Raw genomic sequence first — 21,875 nt, 5'->3', positions numbered from 1 at the left:
GGATGAACTAATGCGGAACTGTGGCAGCAGATGGTAAATTTGATCATTATAAGAAATTCCTTCTGCCCTTGCTCCGCATATCTAGTCGTGTGGTCGGCGTATTGGAGACGTTGGCAATTCATAAACCCGATCTCGAGCGCCTCTTCCTGATACTTCCACTGCAGCCACTTCGCGCGCGGGGAGTTCAGCCTTGTGTACGTCCTTTCCCTCAAGTTCAGCTATAAATGCTCGCGTTTTAGAATCCTTGCATTCTATCCCCATCCTTCGCCGCCGTCTCATCCAAAACCATAATGCGCCCCCGATCAAAACGCACGCTACCAAGGCACCGACCACCGCTCCAGCAATCAACGCGCTGGACGGTCCCGCCCCCGATCCCAACTCAGATTCCGCGCCTGAGATTCCAGGATCGGATTCGGTCTCCGAAGGTGCTGTTGTCGTCGCACTCGCCGCAGGGGTAGGCCCCGCCAACATCTCCACCCCCGCCGTAACAGGGACAACAATAACCCCACCACGAGGATACTCGCTCGAAGAAACAGCGCGGGTTGTCGTCGTAGCCCCTGCGGAAGAAGCCCACTCTGTCCAGGTTGTCGTGCACTCCGCTCTACTCTCCGACGCAGCACCCGCCATATCGCACGCGACGTAGTACGTCCGCTTCCGGGTATACCCTGCATCTTCCCCTCCGGCGCCGTAGGACGCCGTATACGCAAATAGGGTTGGGTCCGTGGTAACGGTTACCCGTGGCCCGTAGCCGTCTGGACCACAGCCTGACGAGCCCCCGCTGAGGGTGCATTCGAACACGAGGGCGGTTTGGTTCCGCTGCGTGTTTACCGAGGAGACGCTGCCTGCGTGGTTGTTTAGGAGCTCGGGGTAGAGAAAGGGGTTACTGTAGATTGAGAGGTGGGTTGTTGTGGATGGGGATGGACCTGCGGATGTTGTGGATGTTGTGGACTTGATGCTCGTTATTGTGGGCGTGTAGACCTCGAAGCCAGCTTCTGAGGTCGTCGACAGCGCCGAATCTTCCGTGTGTATGCCTGCCATTTCTCGTGGCGATTGTGAAGAGCGTAAAAGGCATGGGCGTGCATTTTCTGAGAAGAGAATCATGGGACATCTGCACCGATAATTATCCCTCGATGCGTGGCGCCTGCAGATGCCAAGAGGACCCTGAAACCCTTCGCCCCAAAAGCCAACGTCTGCCCCTTGGAAATCTCCGCGCGATGTCATCAAAGGAGGCGACATTGATAGGCCATGTAATATATTCAAGACTTGTCTAGTTGAGAAATAGCCGCCGAGGCCCTGGAAGCCAGTCTGGGCGTTCCAATTCGATCGGACACTGTTCGCATCCCCGATTTGACTTGGAGCGCCACGGCGCTTAAGATCCAGTCTAAATTTAGAAACCTACCCTTATTTTTCCTCTGTGCGGCCCTGATTCTTGGTGGTAAAGAATGGATCTTGGCGAAAGATCTGGCCTGAAGAAGCCTCCAACGTTGGATGAATCACTCCACGTTTTGCCTGCGAATCGCGGAATTTATCTGCTGCCTCGTGATAAACCCTAATGACTCCAATGTCCACTTTGCTTTCAGGCAAGATTCCTAACTCGGCACAATTCTCTCCAACACCATTGGGAAAAGCAAACTATATTAATAGCTCATTGTCAGAATCCAGCCTCATATATGTAGGTTCATGGCAGGGCTAGTCAAGTCTCTGGGGACAGTTGCTACGGACTTTCCTCATGCTAGCGCGTACTACATCTTTCGTCCCTCACGTATCATGGATCTGCAGTGCGTTTCTACTATCTTGGCTACCAGCCTTCGCTTCGTGTCATCGGTGAATTACCAAAGATCTAGACAACCAGCCGGATCGGCTGCATACCTACAAAGACCTCTAAAGCTGACGCCGCAGGAAAGAAAGCACATGCGTTATCTTGCTACTAAATCTAAGCGCCGACGCATATCAGCTGATCTACTGCGTACAGGGTTCCCCGCCACAACCCCTCTCTCCGAATCTCGCGAATCTCATCCCTTGTTCAAAAGGTTCAGATATCTTATCAAGTCAATCAAATCGCGGCGATTGCCGTGTCAATAAAGTCAAAGAAAGTCAAGCAATAATATCCACAGTTTCTCGCAAGCGCATCATGGCGGACTCTAATCAGATCAGGATCCCCGAGCTTATCAAGACGTACGTCGGTGCTTCCACAGGAGAGCAAGCCCAACAAACGCTAATGGATCCTGAAAAACACAGCACAGAAGCCTTCACTTCAAAGGTTGAAAACGTCCCCGGCCCAGTTTTCGTGTTCCTCCCTCCAAACTCCAAACCCCTGTCCCTCGAAACTCGGCGCTTTGCAACGGCCCACCGCCAGCTGACCGTATACGGTATCACACACCCTGATTGTGCCGAAGTGCGTGAAGACCTTACTCAACGGAAACTGAAGACTGGGGACACGGAATTCATGCTCTGGAAAGACGGGAATATGGCTGTTTCATTAAGCCATGCACAGCTTTCTGATTTTATGATTGTTTTGGGGGCCATGGTGGTGTTGGGGAGCGAGTCGTAGGCTGCTTTTTCTGTTACTTTATGGGACTTTCCCTCTAAGTCACACTTTCGCATAGAATATATGGATGCGGGATTCTGTTCTGTTTCATCTCAGGTCGTTGAGTTGTCTTTTTTGTTTACTTTAGATTAATAAAAGAAAAGAACCAAAAAATATTAAAACAAGCGATATTTTCACAACCCATGGCTGCGCACCTTATTGCTCTTAATGCAATATTCTACATTTCCAGGGCCTCGTCATCTATACGTATGTACACTACCTCGACTGAAAACTCTGTCACATCCCACCCGCCAGGTAAGCCCACGCAACCCAAGCGGTATCCAAAGGCGCCCAGTAGTAGTTTACTTTGTCATCCAACTAAAACCTTGTATGTTCATGGGCACAGATGAGCCGTAACCCCTATGCTAATCGCTTAGACTCATCATCACCTACAGCTATCTCATAGAGCCCACTGCGACATGCCTCTAGCACGGCCTTGCTCTTCAGAGCCATGGGAGATGCCACTCTCGGTCCAGATATCCGTCATGACATGTGGCTTGCTAATGTGACACCAAGCATCCCTTTTGGCTCTTGAGCCAATGGCCGACGTGCATGAATACGAGCCTCAACCACCTCAGCGGACAGGAGGGGAACCTGGAATCTGCCTTGCGCCCCGCTGGACGCTCGACCGTAATCCACGCACTGGAATAGGCTAAAACCGTGGATTCCGCGCAGAAATAACACAACAATCTCCTTCTCTACTCGAGGAACCTTTGTTGTATCAAAATATCAACCTCCCTTGCGCGATGGCCAACACCCGACCACCGTCGCTCCCAACGAAGGATTCTCCCGCGATGACCCCACCACATGAGGAAGCTCAGCACCAGGGCAACAATCCCGCCAACCTCGATCAAGAAATAGACAATCTGTCAAAGCGCCTCTACGAGGTTGAGCTCTACGCATTCGAAAGAACCAAAGGCTCCTTGCGCGTCAGCGCGCACGGTCCAACGGACCTGAGTGTCCTCGTAGCGACAGAGATGTACTGGCAAGGCATGACTGAACGGAGCGAATCGTACCTAAAGAGTCGGCATACAGTCTCTGCACGAGTTGAGCATGCATCCTTTGGTATCTTCCCTCCGCCGCGCATAACTACTGGTATAGCAGGAGCACTAATGAACAATACCAGACTCATACTGGAAGAAAAAATACATGAAGTCACTCCCCGATACAAACTGGGCGTTCCGTGACGACGAAGACAGTACGCTCCTCGACGTCGAATGCTATACCTATTACGAGAGCCGATCGTATCCTGGGACCGTTACACTCGAGGGATTCGCACTCGAGTGCTGGGATGCTATCGAGCCGCAGACTATCAGCGTCCCGGTTAGTTATGTCCCACTCCCCACGCTGCCCATGTCCAAGCTTCTTCGACGGGTGGATGAGCTTCGGAGGGGAGACGTCGAGCTCGGCCAGGATCCGCAGAAGGATCTCTGGGACTTGTTGGAGATGCTTGGGGACGAAGGGTATGAACTACTATTCCAATCCATCACGCATGCGCTGCGTATTTATTCAGAGAGAGAGCCAGGGCCTAATGACGTACAGAATCCGTCCATATACCGCACGCCGCGCCCCCGAAGTAACGCTGAACATCCCGGACCTGTACGAACAACTCAACCGGCGCGACATCATGGCCGACTTTGTCCAGATATCCAGCGTGACGATGCAGGCGTACGCGACGGAGGGGTATTCCCTTGCGGATTTTATCTATCAGATGATCCTCTCCAAGGAACTGGCACGGCGCCTGGAACGGTATGACCACGTGCGTGCCTATGCCGGGTTCACGGAGAAGATCCTTGCCTCGTTGATTATTGCGGATCGATGGTTTCAGAATACGAGGTTCGTGCTGGAGGATATTAAAATGGATCTTTCAGAAGCCAACAGACCGGAGACGGAAGAGGAGAGGGAGCGGGCGGAGGAGCTTAAAGTCCAAGGGGATCGAGCCATGGATGGCAAGGAGTACGAGAGAGCGGTTGAACTGTACAAGCAGACGATCGAGATCGACGGGAGGAGTGCAGTCTACCGATGTAACCTGTCGGCTGCGCTCGCCTCGCTAGGGAAACATTGGGCTTCGCAGGAACAGGCAGTCAACGCAACGGCCCTTGATCCGGGGTATGCGAACGCGTGGGCGCGGTTTGGATTCGCGGAATTCCAGCTGGGCCGGACCCTGAGAGCTAAGGACGCATATACACGGGCAATTGAGGTGGCCGGTGCTTCAGCAACGGTGACAATGAAGCAAGGGCTCGTCGACGCACAGGCAAAGATCGATGCAACACTGAAAGCAATCGAGGAGGAAAGGGACAAGGAGAGGCAAGATAACCTCCGGAAAGCACACCTCGAGGAGAAATGGGACGTTGTCGGTATGGATCTCCATATGCGATCCGTTGTCCATGAGCGCCAGGCGGAGGGGTTGCTCGTCTTTGCGGAGAAGATGAAGTGGCCTTATATTGATGAGGTACGGGATTGCTTGGAGACTGCCTACAAGAATATTGAAGCCGGATTTGCGATTGATTTCTTTCTACATGACTGGCTGACTGGCGTGATTCTTCCTGGGAGATGGTTCGCCTTTACGATCATGTCGGCGCTGATTATGTGTTCGCCGTCTATTGCTGACTTGGGCGTTGCCCAGTACTATAATTCGGGCTTGTCCCTGCCCGAATGTTCCTACTGGCGGGTTCGCACTGTCCTGGGCCGGGTACTGGCATCCCTACCTGGAGTGGTCTCGCTAAACGGCTGGATTGGACCCTGTCCCCCTGTGCAGGTCATCGGACGAGCCAAGGATGGTGACAACAAGCCCCGCCATGTTAAGCTGAAGGCTCAAGGTGTGCTGCCATCGGAGTATACCACTGTGATCGAAGCCGATAGTCTCTACCACGAGCGACGTCCGGAAGCACCACCGAGGAGGCCCGACGAGGAAGAAGAGTCCTATATCACCGAGATAGAAGATCATTACTACTGGGTCCGCCCTGAGCCACCTGCTGAGCAGGCGACCAGCTGTGAGATCAAGGCGATCCTCCTTGAGCTGTTGCCGCTCAACACCGACATTACTATCAAAGTTGCAAGTGGAGAACTTGACACAGCTGCCGCCGACAAGGAAACGGAGTACCTTGCGAGCATCGAATTCCAGATTGGTAGCTGCCCCAGCACTGTGACATACACTCTCCACACAAACCCCGTCTTTGTCTCGCTGGAATCTTGCTATCCCGAGCCTAATACCGCGCACCAAGTCCATGTACGCGAACTGCCCGAGTATCAGACGGATATTTGGACGGTCGAGCAGCTCAAATCTTTCACCCCGGGCGATTACCCTGGCCAAGTGGTCGTCGTCAATGCCACGGGAAAGGGTGCAAGAGTCCTCGCCCAGGCTTGGTGTGCTGAGCGAGGACAGAACGCTGTCGTTCGGACAGTGGGTGGTCCATGCTTTGCTTGTGCTCTTCGCGCTGCCGGTAAACTGGGGTTGGGGCTCGGTGCTTTGATATGGGAGTCGTAGACTGGTACTCTAGTGTGCAAATCGTCAGCCTTCAGTAGATCTCTGGAGGTAGCTAAGCATCCCGTTTGAATCGGTGCCCTAGCACTGGGTAAGGTCGATGATCAAAAGGCTCTGCAAACGGTTCAATTTACCAGGTCACGGTAAGCTCATGAGCTTACATATCCTGTATCGAGCAGATAACCTGTTCTTCTTCAATTATAAGTGATGTTCTTTTCTATATCCGAGAGGTGACATGACCAACAGAAATATGTAGTGACGCCTGTAACGTAAACTGGGAGATTAAACTTGTTTGGACCTGCTAAGTTTCTATTGCTCAAGAATCCAACTAATTGCTAAACAATATGCGCCACTAAGCCATCACACTGGTTCCTATTGATGGTGCGGTGTCAGAATCCAGATGCTTGGCGATGATAGAGGCATTATATGAAGCACCTTTGTATATATTATCTACCGGCCATTTGAGGCTTCCCCGGCATACTTAGGAATATATTCTCTAATAACTTAGCTATAGAGACACCCCACCTTCCTAGTGGGGCCTCTACCAAGATACCGGGACCCGTGACTCATGACCTGGCTATGGAAGCAAGTCTGAAGCATCTCCTACACCGTTGTAGACCCCCTAGCGGGTCCCGCGCCACTCCAGGTAACTTCCTATTCAAGCTTAGTTCCTACCAAACTTGGAAGCCCGATGTCAATCTCCGCCACACAGTCCCCCTCGCCCTTTCTATGAATGGAGCATACCTATTTGCAATTTTCAGACCCAGACTCTGCACAAATTAAAAACAAAAACTTTGCTGAATGACCCAGATAAATTGTAGAGAATGAAAATAAGCCCAAGGCTAGATTACTAAGTGAGATCTATCTTATATGAGCCGGGTGTTGCGCCTTTTATGTCTAGGCTCAATCCTCATTATTATCTCTATTCGACTCTCCCATTCCTGTCATTTCCCATATCTCGATTTGATTGCAAATCCTGACTGTCGCACTTGTCCTTCATAACAAGCAATGGCTGCAAGACTCACAGCCCAGCAGTTGCTGGAGGCTGCATCCGTATCTCCAGAAATTTTCGCCCTACGCCCAGATTATCGCGCCCTGCTCATGGTTGTCGAGGGACTTCCCTCAGGCCCGAGCGATGCTTCTAGCGAGGCAATGTTGCAAGAAGCCGAAAATCACGTCAAAGAATTGCTGAGTAACTCAGATGTGACCAATTTCCCACACATAGCTGCATGGAGAGACACCTACAAAGCTTTTGGCGCCAAGCCGAACAAAACGCGAAACAGCCTCGAGGCATTGACCCGGCGTGCAGAAAGTGGCTTGCCGCGTGTCAATCGGCTGACGGACATCTACAATGCGATTTCAGTCAAGCACCAAATCCCACTGGGAGGAGAGGATCTCGACAAGTATGACGGCTCGCCATTTCTAATCCGTGCTACAGGCAAGGAACCCTTCCAGACGTTCTCAAGTGGAGAATCCGCGGTGGAATCTGCAGTCCCTGGGGAACCTGTTTGGTGCGATGCCACCGGAATCACGTGTCGCCGTTGGAACTGGAGACAAGGCCCACGCACTGCCCTGACAAATACTACGAGTCGGGTACTCTTTATCCTGGATGCTTTGGAGCCATGCTCCGATGAAGATCTCACCCGGGCTGCAAATGAGCTTTCATCGGTGCTGCAACGTCTGTCGTCAGAGATACAGATATCACGCCGTATCGTTGATGCTTCATCTTGATCAATCACCACGATTCTCAATGAGAAAGGAGAACTGTATTGTCAAGTGAGGCCAATAGGGGGATATGTTTGGAATGGATTGGGAACTAGGATGGCGCCCCTCCTTTGCAGTTCTTATTCACGATACCTCCACTATGCTGCTTTGGATTTTCGGATAATTTGATCATATAATTACCGGAAGATCCGCCTTTTCTCCCAGCCTGTTTCCCGTAGGTTACGAATCCCTTCGCTTGGATGTGGCTTGGACGGATCGCTATATTTGACCCAGTAAGGATTAGGGTCGGCCACCTGGTTGCTAGGGTATGGTCCACCTCGCGGTGCTTAGCTTCATCCGCACGAATGTAAATTATCAAGTCATGGATTTTCCGTTGACCCTCGGGCATCTTCCAGTATTGGCAGCCATTTCAGGCGCGTCTAGATTAGACTACGCTGGTAGTTCTCCCTTCTCAATCTCGTCAATTGCCTGGGTGTATGTGATAACAGCCTCTTCCTCAAGATATCCCACGAATCTGTGGCAAATCCACGGAGATATAAGATAGGAGAGAAGAACACATTAAATAAAACTCCCCCCGCTCCAAGAACCATCACACGCATGAGCCAACCTACTCCCTTGCCCTTGACAATCACTAACCAATTTCTGGACACCCAGGACCAGGATGCCGAGATTCGACCGGATAGCCGCCCTTCCATAATGGCTTTCCCAGTCAAGGTCTTCCAACTGTATCAAATTCTAGAAGATATCCTAGTCAAGATTTATCTGCCGTGCGGCCAGGAACCTGGCATGAATGACATTTTGGACAGTGTGGTTGGAAATCGATCAACAAATACACGCTTGGGCTACATCTCGTCCGGCCCACCTTTGCTACCGACACGGCACGAATGTTACTATTACGGCCGGTTCTGGTTGGGTTCCTCAAGTCGAGAATCGGTAACGCAGCAGACCCGCTGCCTTGTTTGAGTGATATAAGCTCTACGCGTGCCTTGGACCCAATGCTCTCAGAATATTCGCGTTTATGGTGTCGGCTCGCACACGAAATGGTCGACATTTACAGCAGAAATCAAGACGCTGTATCGCCACGAACCAGTCCACTTCCATCCTGCTGGTATTCAGTACTATGTATGTCAAGCCTAGTTTTTTTTTTTTTTTTTTTTTTTTTTTTTTTTTGTTGCCTGCACAAGCCAAGCCAGGATTGACCTCAGCCCTTCCTTGAGCCAGATGTCTTCACAGGCCACGATCATACTTGTTCTGGAGCGGTTCCTGTAGCGTAATAGCCGCACCGAACCAGCTATAAAACATGCATCATCATGGTACTCATCCATCCCGGATCATCCAGGCCTACAGCACGATGGCCGACTCAGCGACTCAATGTCTAGACGCGCTCGAGACACTCTCAAAGACTGTTGACGTGCAAGAGCATCAGCACGCTCAGGCAAATTTCCGCAGGTCGTTTGTGGTAATGACTCGGCTTCGGGAGAGCATACTCGTAGCCTTCAGCCGTTCTGTCTGATGACTTTCTGTGGCTAGGCTGAACACCGCCCGCTCCGAGTCCGTGGGCACGCTTTGATGTGGGCCATGGTGCAGGAAATCATCCTTGCCCAGGCTTGGTGTGCGGAGCGAGGGAAAGTATGCGATTGTTCGTACTGAGGGTGGTCCATGTCTCGCCTGTGCTGTTCTGGGGTTGGGGCTCGGTGTTTTGGTTCAGGTGTCTTGAAGGATGCGGGAGCGAAAATATATAGCGGTGTCTACGCTTTCAATTTGCAGGGTTCCAATTATTTGACAAGTCTAATGGCTGATAGCGAGGAGTCGCTATTGGGCCTTTATATTGGCTTTTTAATGGTGAGATCAGAGCAGCAAAAAGAGTCTGCGTGCAACACTTTAGGCGACTCGGTTGGTCGTGGAAAGGAAGACGAGGAGGCCAAAACGTAACCAGGATGTTTCGCAGGTTATATATTTAGAAGCAGAGATATAACCAATTAAGAAGCATCATTGGTCTAGTGGTAGAATTCGTCGTTGCCATCGACGAGGCCCGTGTTCGATTCACGGATGATGCACATTTATTTTTTGCTTTTTTTTGTCCGACAACCGCCCGTCTCCTCCAAGTATCCACAGCTCGAGCCCGTTAGCCCTACAAACTACAAACCACATAGTAAACTAAAGCCTCTGCCTACGTTGCCCTTCGCAACAACGGCTCCCTTTCCGTACCCAACACACTCTCTCCCTCTTCAGCTGCACCATCGCCTCCCCCGCGGCCGCCACTCCGCAGCAACAAAAAGAGCAAGAGCCCCTGCCCAATCCCAAGCACCGCATTATCGACAGCGATCGAGCCCACCATCTCAAACCACACCTTCACGACGCGGGAATCCCACCAGGACGCGTTCTCGGGGAGAGGAGGAAATAGGACGCGGAAGATCCATGATACCGCGAGGAGAATGAAGAGCACGGACTGGATGGCGAGGACGCACACGCTTAATGAGTTGTGTTTGAGAGAAAATGGGACTTGCGAGGTCGATTCTGATTCTGATACGAGGGCGGGTTGGGACTCTGATGGATCAGGGTGTAGGATCGCCTGCGCCTGCCGGTAGGTGGCCATGATGACCAGCACGGTGCCGACGTAGGTTAACCACAGCATGTGTGGGGTGAAGGCAAGGACGACAGGCCACTCGCGGTCGGCGCTCTTGTCGTCATCAGCTTTGAGAACGATTGCGCACAAAAACAGTGGGATGATTGCGACGACGAAGTAGGCGATGTAGACTCCGAGCATTAGTCTCTTGCGACTGTAGTTGCTCTGTGAGGGAAAGTAGAGGCAGAGAGAGAAACTAAGTAAGATGAGGATTATATTAGTTGAGTTCTCGCAGTCAACGGCGCAGTCGACAGCGCAGCGCTTAGCAGTACCCTGAAGAGTAGAGTTGGCAGTCATACTATACCACGAAGAGCAAACAGACCAAGGTCGTCTGCGCTAGATTCAACCAATCCCCGACCGTGGCCGGATCGTGGACAAAGACCCCAGCTCTGACCGATATAAGGGCGATATAGCCAAAGTTCACGGCAAATTGCTCGGTAGCAGCGATGAGGTTTAATAGTACGTAGGACAATGCGATCCCCGAGGCATCTTTGCGTGCGCAGATTAGATGAAACTGGGGGAGGAATGACACCAAAGTTAGGAAGAGGAGAATGCTATTGGGCGTCAGTACTGATGGAGACAGATATCGTGAATACGTACATGCGGAGCCAATCAGGGAACATGTTGAAGCTTGTATGCTACAGAAGGGGTGTGTTTGATGGTACGAGGCGAAATCATGCCAAATGGAAAATGCGAAGAGGCTCAATGGGGGGTTATAAATTAGCGGGGTGTCCGTGACAGCGACAGATGGTTCAGCTGCATTTCCTGGTTGGATGGTAGACAAACGCCCCGACTAGCGGTACTACACTCCCCTGTCTGTAGTTGTCGCCGCAGCAGCTCGGCGCTTTCTAGCCGCTGCCAAGATGACGAGGGGCTGGAGGACAACGCCACGAGAAGCAGGCATGCATCGGCATCCAACGAAATCTTGTACGAGAGCCGATTTCTACCAACTGGCTTCGAGGACATTCGACCGCTGAAGCATCAGCTCTTCCCTCCCAGCATTGTCCTTAACACCGACGACCTCACCAAACATATTAACCATGACCACCGTCTCCTTGTGCTCCTCACGCCTCCCATAGTCCCACCACTCCAACGGACCTCCCAGATACTGTAACCGAAAGGCATCGCCCGGGTGCCCAGTGTTGTTTTCATCGGGACATTCCCAATCGAGATCAAACACAGAGAAGGATCTCTCCCAGACCTCGCCTGGAGACAGGACTCTGAAGGTACCATAGTTCTCAGCGACGTTTATCTCGGACGGGGATTCCTCGTAGAAATCTATGCCGCCCATGCAGCCGACACCAAGCGATGCGTCGCGCCATTCACCGTTTAGCAGATACTGTAGCCGGTATCGGGAGACGTCGGTGACGCTGGACGCCTTGAAGATGATGGGCTCCTGCAGCGTGTTTGTGTTTGGGATGGCGGGATATGTGACTGTGAACTTTACAATCCACGCTGGGGCTGGCTGCCCAGGGCCGGGTTCTTTGGGGGTTATTGCGCCCTTGGTTGACAGGGTCACGGCGAGTGTTGGCAATGGAGTGGCGGCGGGTCTGTGCGATTTCTTAGCATGCAGATCCTAGTATAATGAGGAGGCAAAAAGCAAATAAGAAGCTTGTACCTTGATAAGTCATTCTGGCGTGGTTGGGATAATCGTTCAGATTCCATGGTCGATGTTCACAGGCAATTGACAGAGATGGCGGTGTTAAATGTGCTCTTCTTGCGGCTCATCACTATTCCCGGTATCGGCCGTTAGCCCAGGCGCCAAGCGAGGCTCAGTCGCAGCTTATAGCTAGCCTGATATTCTGATTCGTTACTTGGCAGTGTGGGCTGCTTGCACTGCCAAACTGCCACGTCGAAGTCAGCCTAGAAGGAGAAATACAGTGGTTGCTCCAATGACATCCCAGTCGACTCTCTCCGATAGCTACCCCTGTCATCCAGGTGGCTCTCGAGGGATAGCAACTTTGCTGGTAACAGCAAGTAAAGAAATTCGATCAATCGATACATGCCGAAGCTACAGAGCAACAGGTTGGAATTAGCTTATGATCGGCTCGCATATCCTGGATACTACGTTCGTCAATCCAACCGCCGTGTCCTCTTTATGGCCGACAACCGCACTCGCTCCTTGCCTACCACTTTCTTTCCCAAGACTCGTCTGATGCACAACACTCGTCTCATGCACAAAAACGCTGTTTCAGTTTCGGGGCCTGGTTTTATTGGTCGGTGCTCTCACTGCCTGGAAGATAGACCATGGGAAGAAGATAGAAGATAGATTTGTTACGTACAACTTAGTGGAGGGACCTCGGGGGTGCATGTAGGTATCTATATAGTGACCAGCATCTACGTAGAAGTTTGAGCAGATGTTACGTCTTTTAATCCCTGCTAGTTTCACCTGATACGTGTTCCTGCTTATGAGCTGAACAACGTCTTGAACCCTTGCTCGCAACAGGCGAGCTTCTCATTAGATTGTATCCGGGGCCGAGTCCTAATCACAGTGATAATCTATTCTCGATACACGGTCTCTGTCGCTGGTTCAGCCGATATTACTAAGATTATATCTTCCAAGGCCAAATTGTACTGCTATCACTTTATAGCCAGGGCGTTTCATCTGAGTAATAACACTTGATGAACAAGAACCTAGAATGATTCAAGACATGTCGTCCAGCTGGGGCTCTAACTACGTGCATTAGAGGGAAAGTCTAAAGTCTGTTGATAAGACTGCTGCATATATCCTTAGTAAGATGCGACGGCATCAGACGAGTCACACCTTCTGCAACACGCGATTCTTATCGCCGAAGCGCCACGTTTCTATTCGCCCGTCGGCCATCCGCGTAGATATCATTCTCGAATGAATTGCGACAGGTGCGGGGGGATTTGGTGACTAACTGTCAGGAGACACACGAGTGCGCCCTGTGTCTGGTGTGGTGATTCCGCCATCCGCGAGCAATATGTCGCCCAGCAAACTGTTATCGTAGCATAGGAACCTGATTGATCGTCGATCGCGCCATGCCCCGCTTACATCTCGCTAGCTCGCCAGACAAGCATTATTTATGGAGTCGCAAATCGACGATAACGATGGCGCAACGGTTTGCCGTTCTATCGCCGAAAGCCGATGGCTCGCGGCTCGTCGGTGATACTTGAGTTGTATACTTTGAGGTCTATAAAAAGGTCGATTTGACCGCGCAATCCAGTTACAGTTATCGCCCCATTCTTAAGACCATCATTCAGCAAGACATCGAGCAAAATGACCGTCGCAGCCACCCCATCCAAGCCCACCGGCACCCCACGCCAGTACTCCTCTGGGTCCCTGGATGGCTTCAAGTCCACCGTCCTCACCCCAGTCATCGGCAACGAGTTCCCCAAGGGCTCGATCAACATCGTCGATGACATCCTCAACGCGCCCAACTCCGAGGAGCGCATCCGCGATCTCGCGATCTTCAGTACGTCCCTACCTATCCCATTCCACTCCTCATCTTTCTCTAACAATTCGCAGTCTCCGAACGCGGGGTCGTCTTCTTCCGCGCACAAGACAACCTAACAAACGACCTGCAAAAAGACCTAATCCTCAAACTCGGCGAATTAACCGGCCGCCCCGCAGACCACGGCCTCCACATCCACCCAGTCGTCAACGACGCACGGGAATTCGGCGACCCCGATCCCGAAATCAGCACGATCAACTCGCTCGAGCGCAAGAAGCTCTACAAGGGCGCGGCGCTGGGCAAGCTCGCCGCGCTGTGGCACAGCGATATCTCCTTTGAAAAAGCTCCCTCTGACTACGCCGCGCTCCGACTGACTCTCCTCCCGCCGACGGGCGGGGACACACTCTGGGCTTCAGGCTACGAAGTCTACGACCGGATTTCCAAGAGCTACCGCTCGTACCTCGAGACGTTGAGCGCCGTGCACTCGGGCGACAACTTCCACCGCGCGGCGGCGAACGGCGGGTTCCCGCTGTATACCAAGCCCCGCGGGTCGCCGTTGAATGTGGGCGATGAGCTGAGCGCCGTGCATCCCGTCGTGCGCACGAATCCGGTGACTGGGTGGAAGAGTATTTATGGGGTTGGGGGGTTCACCAAGACGGTGCAGGGGCTGACGTCGAGGGAGAATGAGAACCTCCTCAAGTACTTCCATGATCTTGTTACGTATGGCCATGATCTCCAGGTGCGGTTCAAGTGGGCGCAGCCTAATGATATTGGTATGTTCACCCCGTTTTCTCTTTTTTATTTGTCCCTGACCCAGCCTCTTTCTAACATCATGTGTCAGCCATCTGGGATAACCGCAGCGTCTTCCACACTGCGACGTTCGACTACGATAACATTGGCGAGCGCAGCGGGAACCGCGCTGTGGGTATCGGTGAGGCGCCGTACTTTGACCCGGGGAGCAAGTCGCGTCGTGAGGATTTGGGAATTGAGGATCAGCTTTCACCGGTTCATTTCTGAATAGTATAGGTGACAACTGAGCAAGGTTGAGTTGAATATGTGTGGCAGATTGGCAAATTGGCAAATTGTATATAGGTTATCCAGCGCCGAATGAATCGCAATCATAAGAACCAGAATGGGAATAAAAGTAAGAGGAAAGAAAGAGAGGAAATAAAGAGAGAAAAGGCCGATGAAGTGAAGGAAGAAAAACCCTGCTCGCTCGCTCATTACACCCTCAATCCAAACGTCTCCCCCATGTGCAACCCAAACGCATCGCCCGCCCAAAAGTCCTCCGCAAACAACCCCGAAAACGTCCTCGCATCCGGCGTCTCGGGCGTCCGCGGCGTCTGCCCACCCCCGTTCCCATGCCCCCGACTCGCAAGCGGCGAAGGGATAAGGAACCCCGGTGTCGGCGGGTCCGTAAGCGACCGATCCAGCCCGTGCCCGTGTCCGTGCACGCCCCATGGCGGCTTCTCCGGAACACTCGACATGCCCCGGTGCTCGTGCTGCTGTGCATCACTGACGTAGTCCATCACGCGGTTGATGGTGGTCTCTAGGGCGTCGCGGTACTTGCGGACGCTCGGGTGGCGCTCGGCCATGACGAAGAGGGCGGAGGAGCAGGCGCGGAGATCGTTGGAGACGGACATTGTCCAGAGGCTTGGGGAGCGGAAGAGGAGGAGGCTGGAAATAGAACATATCAGTAAAGAATACAGTCTTGGGATAACAACAGGTGCAACGAACCATATCGTCAACCCCGACATGAAGATCGTATTTATCAACATGAACGAATACCACGTCGAGTCGCGCTGCCGTAGGCGCTTGAAGTACTGGCACATCTGCCCTGACGCATGCAGACATTTTCGTGCAAGCTCATCGTCTGGCGGGAGAATGCTCAGAAACGGGTGTAACAAGGTCCGTATTGCGCCATTCCAGTGCATATGTATGAAATCATCCTCGTACGCAGAGAGGGCAGGGAGATTCCTCTGAAACTCATCCAGGGCAGCCAATGTGGGCGGGACCTCTGGCAATAGAGTCGCGACATCGCGATCCAGCCGATACACCTTGGCACGCGTCGCCGACGAGATCCGCGACAGTTTGATGCAGGTAAGTGCGCAGCGAATGTTCGGGCCCTGCCATCGCTCATGCGGGCTCTTTGGGTTTTGGCGCATCTCTTCGATTGCGCGATCATCCGTCAGCGAATCATCAATGTCGGCCGGCGGCTCCGCGTCGATTTCCTCCTCCGTAATACTAAACGGCCGGCCCAGCGACCAGGCGACGGACCGCTCGTGCAGGTACACGCTCCAGAAGAGCCGTCGGCGCCGCTGGGCCTCGTACGGCCGCAGGCGCCGATACTGTGCTTCGCGGTGCAACCCAAAGTCCACGCAGATTCGCATGGCGAGGCCCATCATGTACCAGACACTAGAGCTCGCGGCCGACTGGACGTTGTACATGGACATCAGCATCAGCGCTTCAATACTGTTGATGGAAAGGGACTCCTGTAGCGAGGGCTGGTACTGCATTGCGGTGACAAAGTAATGCCTCGGCGGCGTCGAGTCGTACATTTCCGTCATCTTGAGAATCGCCGCCCCAATCGCATACACCATGAAGATCTTGAACCGTGCAAACTGCTCCGCTGTCGTGTTTCCCACCGGGAGATGCCGCTTCGCATGCAACTCGTAAATCTCCGACCGGCACAGAAAGGGTAACCGCATCTGCATGCTCTTAAAGTACGCCTCGAGCAGGCGCGCGCCCATCGCGTCGTCCGGCGGCGGCGCGGGGCCCGTCGCTTCGTTCTCGCAGGGCGCAAGGAACTCGTGTGTCTCGTTGACGGGGATCGATTTCCAGACTGCGTCCTGCACGATCCGGCTGATGTTCTCGGCGATCGCGAGGCCTGACGAGGGGCCGAGATAGTTGCCCTCGACTTTATTCTCGTACCCCTGGCCCTGGATCAGGAAGTGCATGACGCCGCCGCCGTGCGTGTCTGTTTCACTAGGTGAGCTCGCGATCGCACTCGCACTCGCCGTCGTACAGCTCCCTGGACCCTGTAGACTCGGAACGCGGTCCCGATCCCGATCTCGTTCGCGATCCCCAACCTCCGACCCGTTACTCTCCGTGAGTGCAGCAAGCTGCGCCTCGAGCGTCTCAATCCGCTGCGCAAGTGCCCCCTTGGACATCCCATGGTGCCACGAGGGCACACTATCCGACCGGATACAGGCCTGCCCCGCCAGCTCGCAGTTTGCACAGACGGGGGCGCCGACGCACCGCTGTTTGCGGCGGTGGCAGCGGCGGCACGATTTGGGGATGCGTTTGCGGATGCGTGTTGTTGCTGTTCCTCCTCCTGCTGCTGCTGTTGTTGTTGCTAACTCCTCGGGGCCGTGGGCGTGTGGAGTTGTGCTGTCGTTCCCATTACTCATCGCCATGTCCATGGTCTGTTTGTGTCCGTGCTGGATCGGGGACTAGGTCTGTGGGAGATTGGTCAAGGGTGTCATTCATCTCGGACGCGATGGGGATTTGGGATTTGGGATTCCCCGCAATTGCCATTGAGGATGATGCGATTCGTCATCGTGAAGGGTGATTGGAGATTCCCTGGTGTGATTGCGATGCCGGAGCACGCCATTCGCACTTGGGCTTGCTAAGATCGCTGAGCGTGTGGAACATTAAAGCGACGATGGATGGATGGAGGATTAGCTACTGTGATCGGAGGTGCTTCGAATGTTATCGCCTGCCTAAATCCCACGGATTATGCTTGGGATACCTGGAAGCGAAAGTGCTCTCCCGATCATTCCGCGTCAGGCACATACCGTCGGCTTCTCAGAATGTACATGGCGAAGGACTGAGATCACCAAACAAGCTCATTCCACATAAAAAGTTCAAACTCGAAAGTGCGGGACATCTACGCGTATACATCTCTGATATAACCCGGAGTTTAGGTGTTCTCGGTCAATGTTGGACGTGCTCTTATATCCCTCTGACGGTCTGGTCTAAGATGGTCGGGAACTCGAGGGACCCATGGCAGGAGCGGCCCGGTGGATTGCTCCTTCCCAATGAATCGCTCAAGCTAATTTAATCAAATGGGAAGGAGCAACCACCATTTGACCCGCATATTGGCAGGTACGACCGATCCCCTCGGGTCTGCATCGCGGTTCAGCATCCGACTGCCGGGTAGTATACCGGCGCAGCTGGAACGCCGTCCGGCGTCACATCGCTTACGTGGTAGCCGATAAGCGTCGCGCTGAATCTGCCGATCGAGAGGAGATATCCGGCCGAATCATAATCGGCATCCCTTATTGATCTAGAGCTCCCCGGCGGGCGGACCGTCGACGACTCGGCTCGCGATTTGCGCTCACCTTCCGTGAGGGAACGTCCAACAAGACATAACGTCGATCACGCCTGGCAAAGCTGGCGTTTACTTCAACAAGATTCGGGGGTGTCATTGACTGCCAGGCCTCGACTGTCGTTCCACCGCCCGCCTCCAGAGCCCACGGCCTCTTCAAGCGCAGGGGAAGGATTGTGTCGGGATTGATCAATAATGGTTCGAGCACTCACCCGCGAAGACCCGGTAACGCGAAGAGTTTACAGCTTGCTGCCAACGCGGCATAGTCTGGCCAGTCTTTGCATCTTCGCTGACGTCTTTACACCAGCTCGCACATACTATATGGATATTGACCGCGAGGACTGTATTCCAGCTACCTATAGGGTCCGCCAAAGACATCCGCCTGCTATCTTATGCCTGCCGGTGTTATGGTTCTCGCTCACAGGGTAAACCGGAACCCAGGCGTATTGAAAATCTCCTTGCCATTCCTCTGCTTCTTGTTCGTGCGAGACATGGTCACCGTCGTGATTCCCACGGAGAAGATCGTAATCCCCGCCGCGATGAAGCACGTCCACAGACCGGGCCTAGAGCACACATACACATTAGCAAGGCAACTCCTACCACACAGACCGTACACCAAGTCGCGCGCAAGAGAGGAAAAGGAAAAATAGTAACTCACTCATAATCCGGCGCATCCTGATCCCGAAAGACCAACCCCCCGATAATACCTCCAACGCCACCAGCCCCAACAATAAGCGCAGACCCAAACGCTCTCCGCCACTGGCCCGTGATGTTATTCGACTGGTAGGTAAGCGCCGCGGGGATATTCGCGTTACAGGATCCCGTGAGGACAAAGGCGCCGAAGTATCGGACCCCGTTTTGCTTTGCGTACCCGAGCAGTGCGATTCCGATTATTTGCAGGACGGCGTTGAAGACGACCACGGGGCCGCGCAGCTTGTATTTGTCCGACAGCCAGGATTCGGTTAGGCCCAGGACTGTGCCGAAGAGGAAGCACTGTGGAGATTGTTAGGGTTGTGGTTTTGGGGGTGTAGAGGGGGTAAGGGAAGCAGTCGAGGCTTACTGGTGCAGTGAGTGTTTGTGCTTTGGCGACGTCGAACTTGAGTCCCTGCATCAGGACGATGGGAAGGAAGTACGAGACCGCATAGCTGAACCCTGTTAGCCCTCATCTCGATCGATAAAGGATATTGGGTGTGGCACTCACATAACAATAGCCGTCATCAAAAAATTCGCTGCGAGCAACCACCCCTGCCACTCGAGCGCATAGCCAAAATACTCCTTGAGGTTAAACGGCGTGAGGTGCGCATCGCCGCGATCCTTCTCAACGCGATCAATCATGATGTCGATCTCGCGATCCGTGAGGAACCACTTTGTCCGGCGCGCATCTTCGGGGAAGTCGACAATCAAGATGAATCCCACCAGACCGACGGCGACGGTGAGGACGCCCTCGATTATGAAGATCCAGCGCCACCCGGCGTGGCCTTGGAGGCCGTGCATTTGTTGGAGCTATGGTTGTGATCAGTAATGATTATATATTAGATCTTTTCGGGAGGAGAAAGGGGGGACGGAGGAGTCGTATTCGGCTTACCCCGTAAGCAAGAATGCCACCAAACGAACTAATCGCACTTCCGAGCAGATAAAACAATCCAATCCGTTTCCCCGTCTCGTGGCGAATATACCAACTGCTAATCAGGAACACTGCAGCGGGGAAGAGACCGGCTTCGAAGAGACCGAGGATGACGCGTAGGGCGGCGAGGTGCTTCCAGTCATTGACCAGGCCCATTCCGACCATCACCAGGCCCCATGCGACAGTGATGAAGCCCATGAAGATTCGCGGGCCGATTTTGCGCGCGATGACTGTCATGAGCGGTTGGAAGACGGTGTAAGTTGGGAAGAAAACGGCGACGATCGTGGACTGTTATACTTGTTAGTCCATCTCTCGCCACGGAACAAGGGTGAAGAATGAGGTGCATACGTAGTGCTGCCCCGTGAGATCAATCTCCAGTCCCATACCCGCGACGACTCTATACGACACACAGTTAGCCCACCCCGACTAAAGATAGTGGGCAACATACGCATTGGCCAGGTTCACACGATCAATCTGACAGACGGTATACATGACAGCCACGACGACACACAATCGGATATCGATCTTGCGCTTGATCGCCTTCACCTCTGCCTCGTCATACTGCAGCGAAGACCCGGACGCATGCGTTGTCAGACCACTCTTCTCATGATCCTGGTTGAGCGCCTCCTTCAGGTCCAGCTTCCTGTCGGAGGAAGCGTTGATTTGGGTTTCGACGGCCATGGTCGCTAGTGTGCCCTGACGTTCAAGATTCGATTCGGGGAACCGACAGCAGAGACACGATAGCAAGAGAGAAAACTCGAATAACTTCAAGGAGCCATTGTGCGATTTATATCGTCAGCGTTGTGACTTGGCGTCGCCAAGCGTTACACTCACGCGGGGATTACACGATTACTGTAATCCTCTGTCATCACCTCTGACTCGCCAACGAGGAACTCGCTTCCTTCACGAGAAGTCGCAAAGGAAGCGAACCCCAGCACGAATCAAGAGCTGCACCCCTGCTCCACTGAAACAGAAAATGACCTGTAACGCGCTTGGCGGGAGGAGCGAGGAATGTAGCAAGGGAATGTGGCGCATAGCTCGAATGACTTGGGGCATTGATCCCTGCGGGGTAGCACGCGGGTTTATGCTTATCGCGCCGGTTAGGCTTCTTGACCCGAAGAGATGGGGTGAGAGGGCGGGGCGATTGTACATACCAGTATTGGGAGTTCGGTCCGAAATGAGGGTCTGGAATGCGGGGGTGGGACTGCTGGAGCCTGGCCGGGGGCGGATCATGGATAACAGGACGATGGCGATGGCGGATGACAAAGTTCGCAGTGGGAGTTTGAGTTTATGACTGGTGTTCTACGGAGTTCTGGCAGGATTCTTCGAAACAGATATGTTGTTATCGTCACTCGTTGACTACGAACATGTCGTGCAGATATGGCCTGGTTCCAGGCTTCGGGGGAAATTGCAGGACATCTGGCAGGCAGAACCAAAATACTCAGCTACTCTAAATCCATGTCTATGTCCATGAACCATGGATACTTGATCCTCGAGCTTGCGACAAAGCTCGCTTGCAATGACCGCTTAACTCTGCCTTGTCTCCGCAGATATGAAGGATTCTGTTGCCGAGGAATCTCGGACCGAGGGGCGGCCAGCTGATCCTCTCGTACAGTGTACGCCACAGGAAGGTAGCTAGCTGACCCTTCAGCTGAGCGGAGCTCTTGGGTCTTGGCTGTGATTCTTACTGGGCGGAATCTGAGAGCCCTGGGTTCGAGACGAAGCGAGGGCCTTGAATAATTCCTCAACATAGCAATAGCTGGACTGGACTGCTAGGCATGGCTTGATGACTGCCCACGTGGTGACTGATGAGAACTCAATCTTCCCCTGTTTCTAATCACGCGCATCCTTCTCCCTTCTCCTGCAACTCCTCCGTCCGTAGCAAATCGTGCCACAAAAATCTTCGCGCCCTATCGCTGGAAGCCGACTGCCATGCGGTCGGGCCATCCCCCAGGATATCCTTGCCCACGAACCGTCCGGTATGGACAGGGATACACATCTTCGCATCCTTCCGAACCGACGAGCCGAGTTGCAGGTCAGCAGGGGCTTGATTCGCTGAGCTTGGCCATTTTGTCGAAAGAAT

The 21,875-nt window shown here is 53.3% G+C and overlaps 9 protein-coding genes and 1 non-coding gene across 10 annotated transcripts; 6 read left to right on the top strand and 4 right to left on the bottom strand.

The window, feature by feature from the left end:
- The first annotated feature begins 185 nt into the window (after positions 1 to 185).
- Positions 186 to 658, top strand: BJX68DRAFT_244964 (uncharacterized protein). Its single transcript, XM_071041418.1, has one exon. It carries the CDS (start codon positions 291 to 293, stop codon positions 456 to 458), a length of 168 nt encoding a protein of 55 aa, XP_070894932.1. The 5' UTR covers positions 186 to 290; the 3' UTR covers positions 459 to 658.
- Positions 659 to 2,131: 1,473 nt separating this feature from the next.
- BJX68DRAFT_270838 (uncharacterized protein) lies at positions 2,132 to 2,551 on the top strand (the record flags this gene model as incomplete). The annotated part of the gene is made up of 1 exon (XM_071046787.1): positions 2,132 to 2,551. The coding sequence occupies one exon, from the start codon at positions 2,132 to 2,134 to the stop codon at positions 2,549 to 2,551; it is 420 nt and encodes a 139-aa protein (XP_070894931.1).
- Positions 2,552 to 3,333: 782 nt separating this feature from the next.
- BJX68DRAFT_270837 (tetratricopeptide repeat protein) lies at positions 3,334 to 6,074 on the top strand (the record flags this gene model as incomplete). The annotated part of the gene is made up of 3 exons (XM_071046786.1): positions 3,334 to 3,652; positions 3,714 to 4,050; positions 4,130 to 6,074. 3 exons carry the CDS (start codon positions 3,334 to 3,336, stop codon positions 6,072 to 6,074), a joined length of 2,601 nt encoding a protein of 866 aa, XP_070894930.1.
- A 931-nt stretch (positions 6,075 to 7,005) lies between these two features.
- On the top strand, positions 7,006 to 7,863 carry BJX68DRAFT_278463 (B3/B4 domain-containing protein). Its single transcript, XM_071048546.1, has one exon. It carries the CDS (start codon positions 7,080 to 7,082, stop codon positions 7,800 to 7,802), a length of 723 nt encoding a protein of 240 aa, XP_070894929.1. The 5' UTR covers positions 7,006 to 7,079; the 3' UTR covers positions 7,803 to 7,863.
- Positions 7,864 to 9,782: 1,919 nt separating this feature from the next.
- On the top strand, positions 9,783 to 9,853 carry BJX68DRAFT_t141. Its single transcript has one exon. It is a non-coding gene; the product is annotated as a tRNA-Gly (tRNA).
- A 22-nt stretch (positions 9,854 to 9,875) lies between these two features.
- BJX68DRAFT_168381 (PQ-loop repeat-containing protein) lies at positions 9,876 to 11,205 on the bottom strand. The gene is made up of 3 exons (XM_071037004.1): positions 11,023 to 11,205; positions 10,722 to 10,976; positions 9,876 to 10,618 (listed from the first exon to the last, which is right to left on the bottom strand). The coding sequence occupies exons 1-3, from the start codon at positions 11,043 to 11,045 to the stop codon at positions 9,967 to 9,969; spliced, it is 930 nt and encodes a 309-aa protein (XP_070894928.1). The 5' UTR covers positions 11,046 to 11,205; the 3' UTR covers positions 9,876 to 9,966.
- Positions 11,206 to 11,365: 160 nt separating this feature from the next.
- On the bottom strand, positions 11,366 to 12,087 carry BJX68DRAFT_270834 (uncharacterized protein; the record flags this gene model as incomplete). Its single annotated transcript, XM_071046785.1, has 2 exons — positions 11,366 to 11,972; positions 12,041 to 12,087. The coding sequence occupies 2 exons, from the start codon at positions 12,085 to 12,087 to the stop codon at positions 11,366 to 11,368; spliced, it is 654 nt and encodes a 217-aa protein (XP_070894927.1).
- A 1,114-nt stretch (positions 12,088 to 13,201) lies between these two features.
- On the top strand, positions 13,202 to 14,855 carry BJX68DRAFT_278459 (TauD/TfdA dioxygenase family protein; the record flags this gene model as incomplete). Its single annotated transcript, XM_071048545.1, has 3 exons — positions 13,202 to 13,859; positions 13,913 to 14,611; positions 14,680 to 14,855. The coding sequence occupies exons 1-3, from the start codon at positions 13,664 to 13,666 to the stop codon at positions 14,853 to 14,855; spliced, it is 1,071 nt and encodes a 356-aa protein (XP_070894926.1). The 5' UTR covers positions 13,202 to 13,663.
- Positions 14,856 to 15,061: 206 nt separating this feature from the next.
- BJX68DRAFT_257889 (transcription factor domain-containing protein) lies at positions 15,062 to 17,260 on the bottom strand (the record flags this gene model as incomplete). The annotated part of the gene is made up of 3 exons (XM_071043428.1): positions 15,062 to 15,515; positions 15,576 to 17,160; positions 17,245 to 17,260. 3 exons carry the CDS (start codon positions 17,258 to 17,260, stop codon positions 15,062 to 15,064), a joined length of 2,055 nt encoding a protein of 684 aa, XP_070894925.1.
- Positions 17,261 to 18,586: 1,326 nt separating this feature from the next.
- Positions 18,587 to 20,473, bottom strand: BJX68DRAFT_278458 (major facilitator superfamily domain-containing protein; the record flags this gene model as incomplete). Its single annotated transcript, XM_071048544.1, has 6 exons — positions 18,587 to 18,731; positions 18,827 to 19,161; positions 19,229 to 19,313; positions 19,370 to 19,671; positions 19,754 to 20,080; positions 20,237 to 20,473. 6 exons carry the CDS (start codon positions 20,471 to 20,473, stop codon positions 18,587 to 18,589), a joined length of 1,431 nt encoding a protein of 476 aa, XP_070894924.1.
- Positions 20,474 to 21,875: the final 1,402 nt, after the last annotated feature.

Source organism: Aspergillus pseudodeflectus, assembly GCF_044049435.1.
Source record: "Aspergillus pseudodeflectus strain CBS 756.74 chromosome Unknown BJX68scaffold_53, whole genome shotgun sequence".
Lineage (NCBI taxonomy): Eukaryota > Fungi > Ascomycota > Eurotiomycetes > Eurotiales > Aspergillaceae > Aspergillus > Aspergillus pseudodeflectus.
Note: the sequence above shows the minus strand (reverse complement) of the source record. Positions and strands in the feature narration are given on the sequence as shown.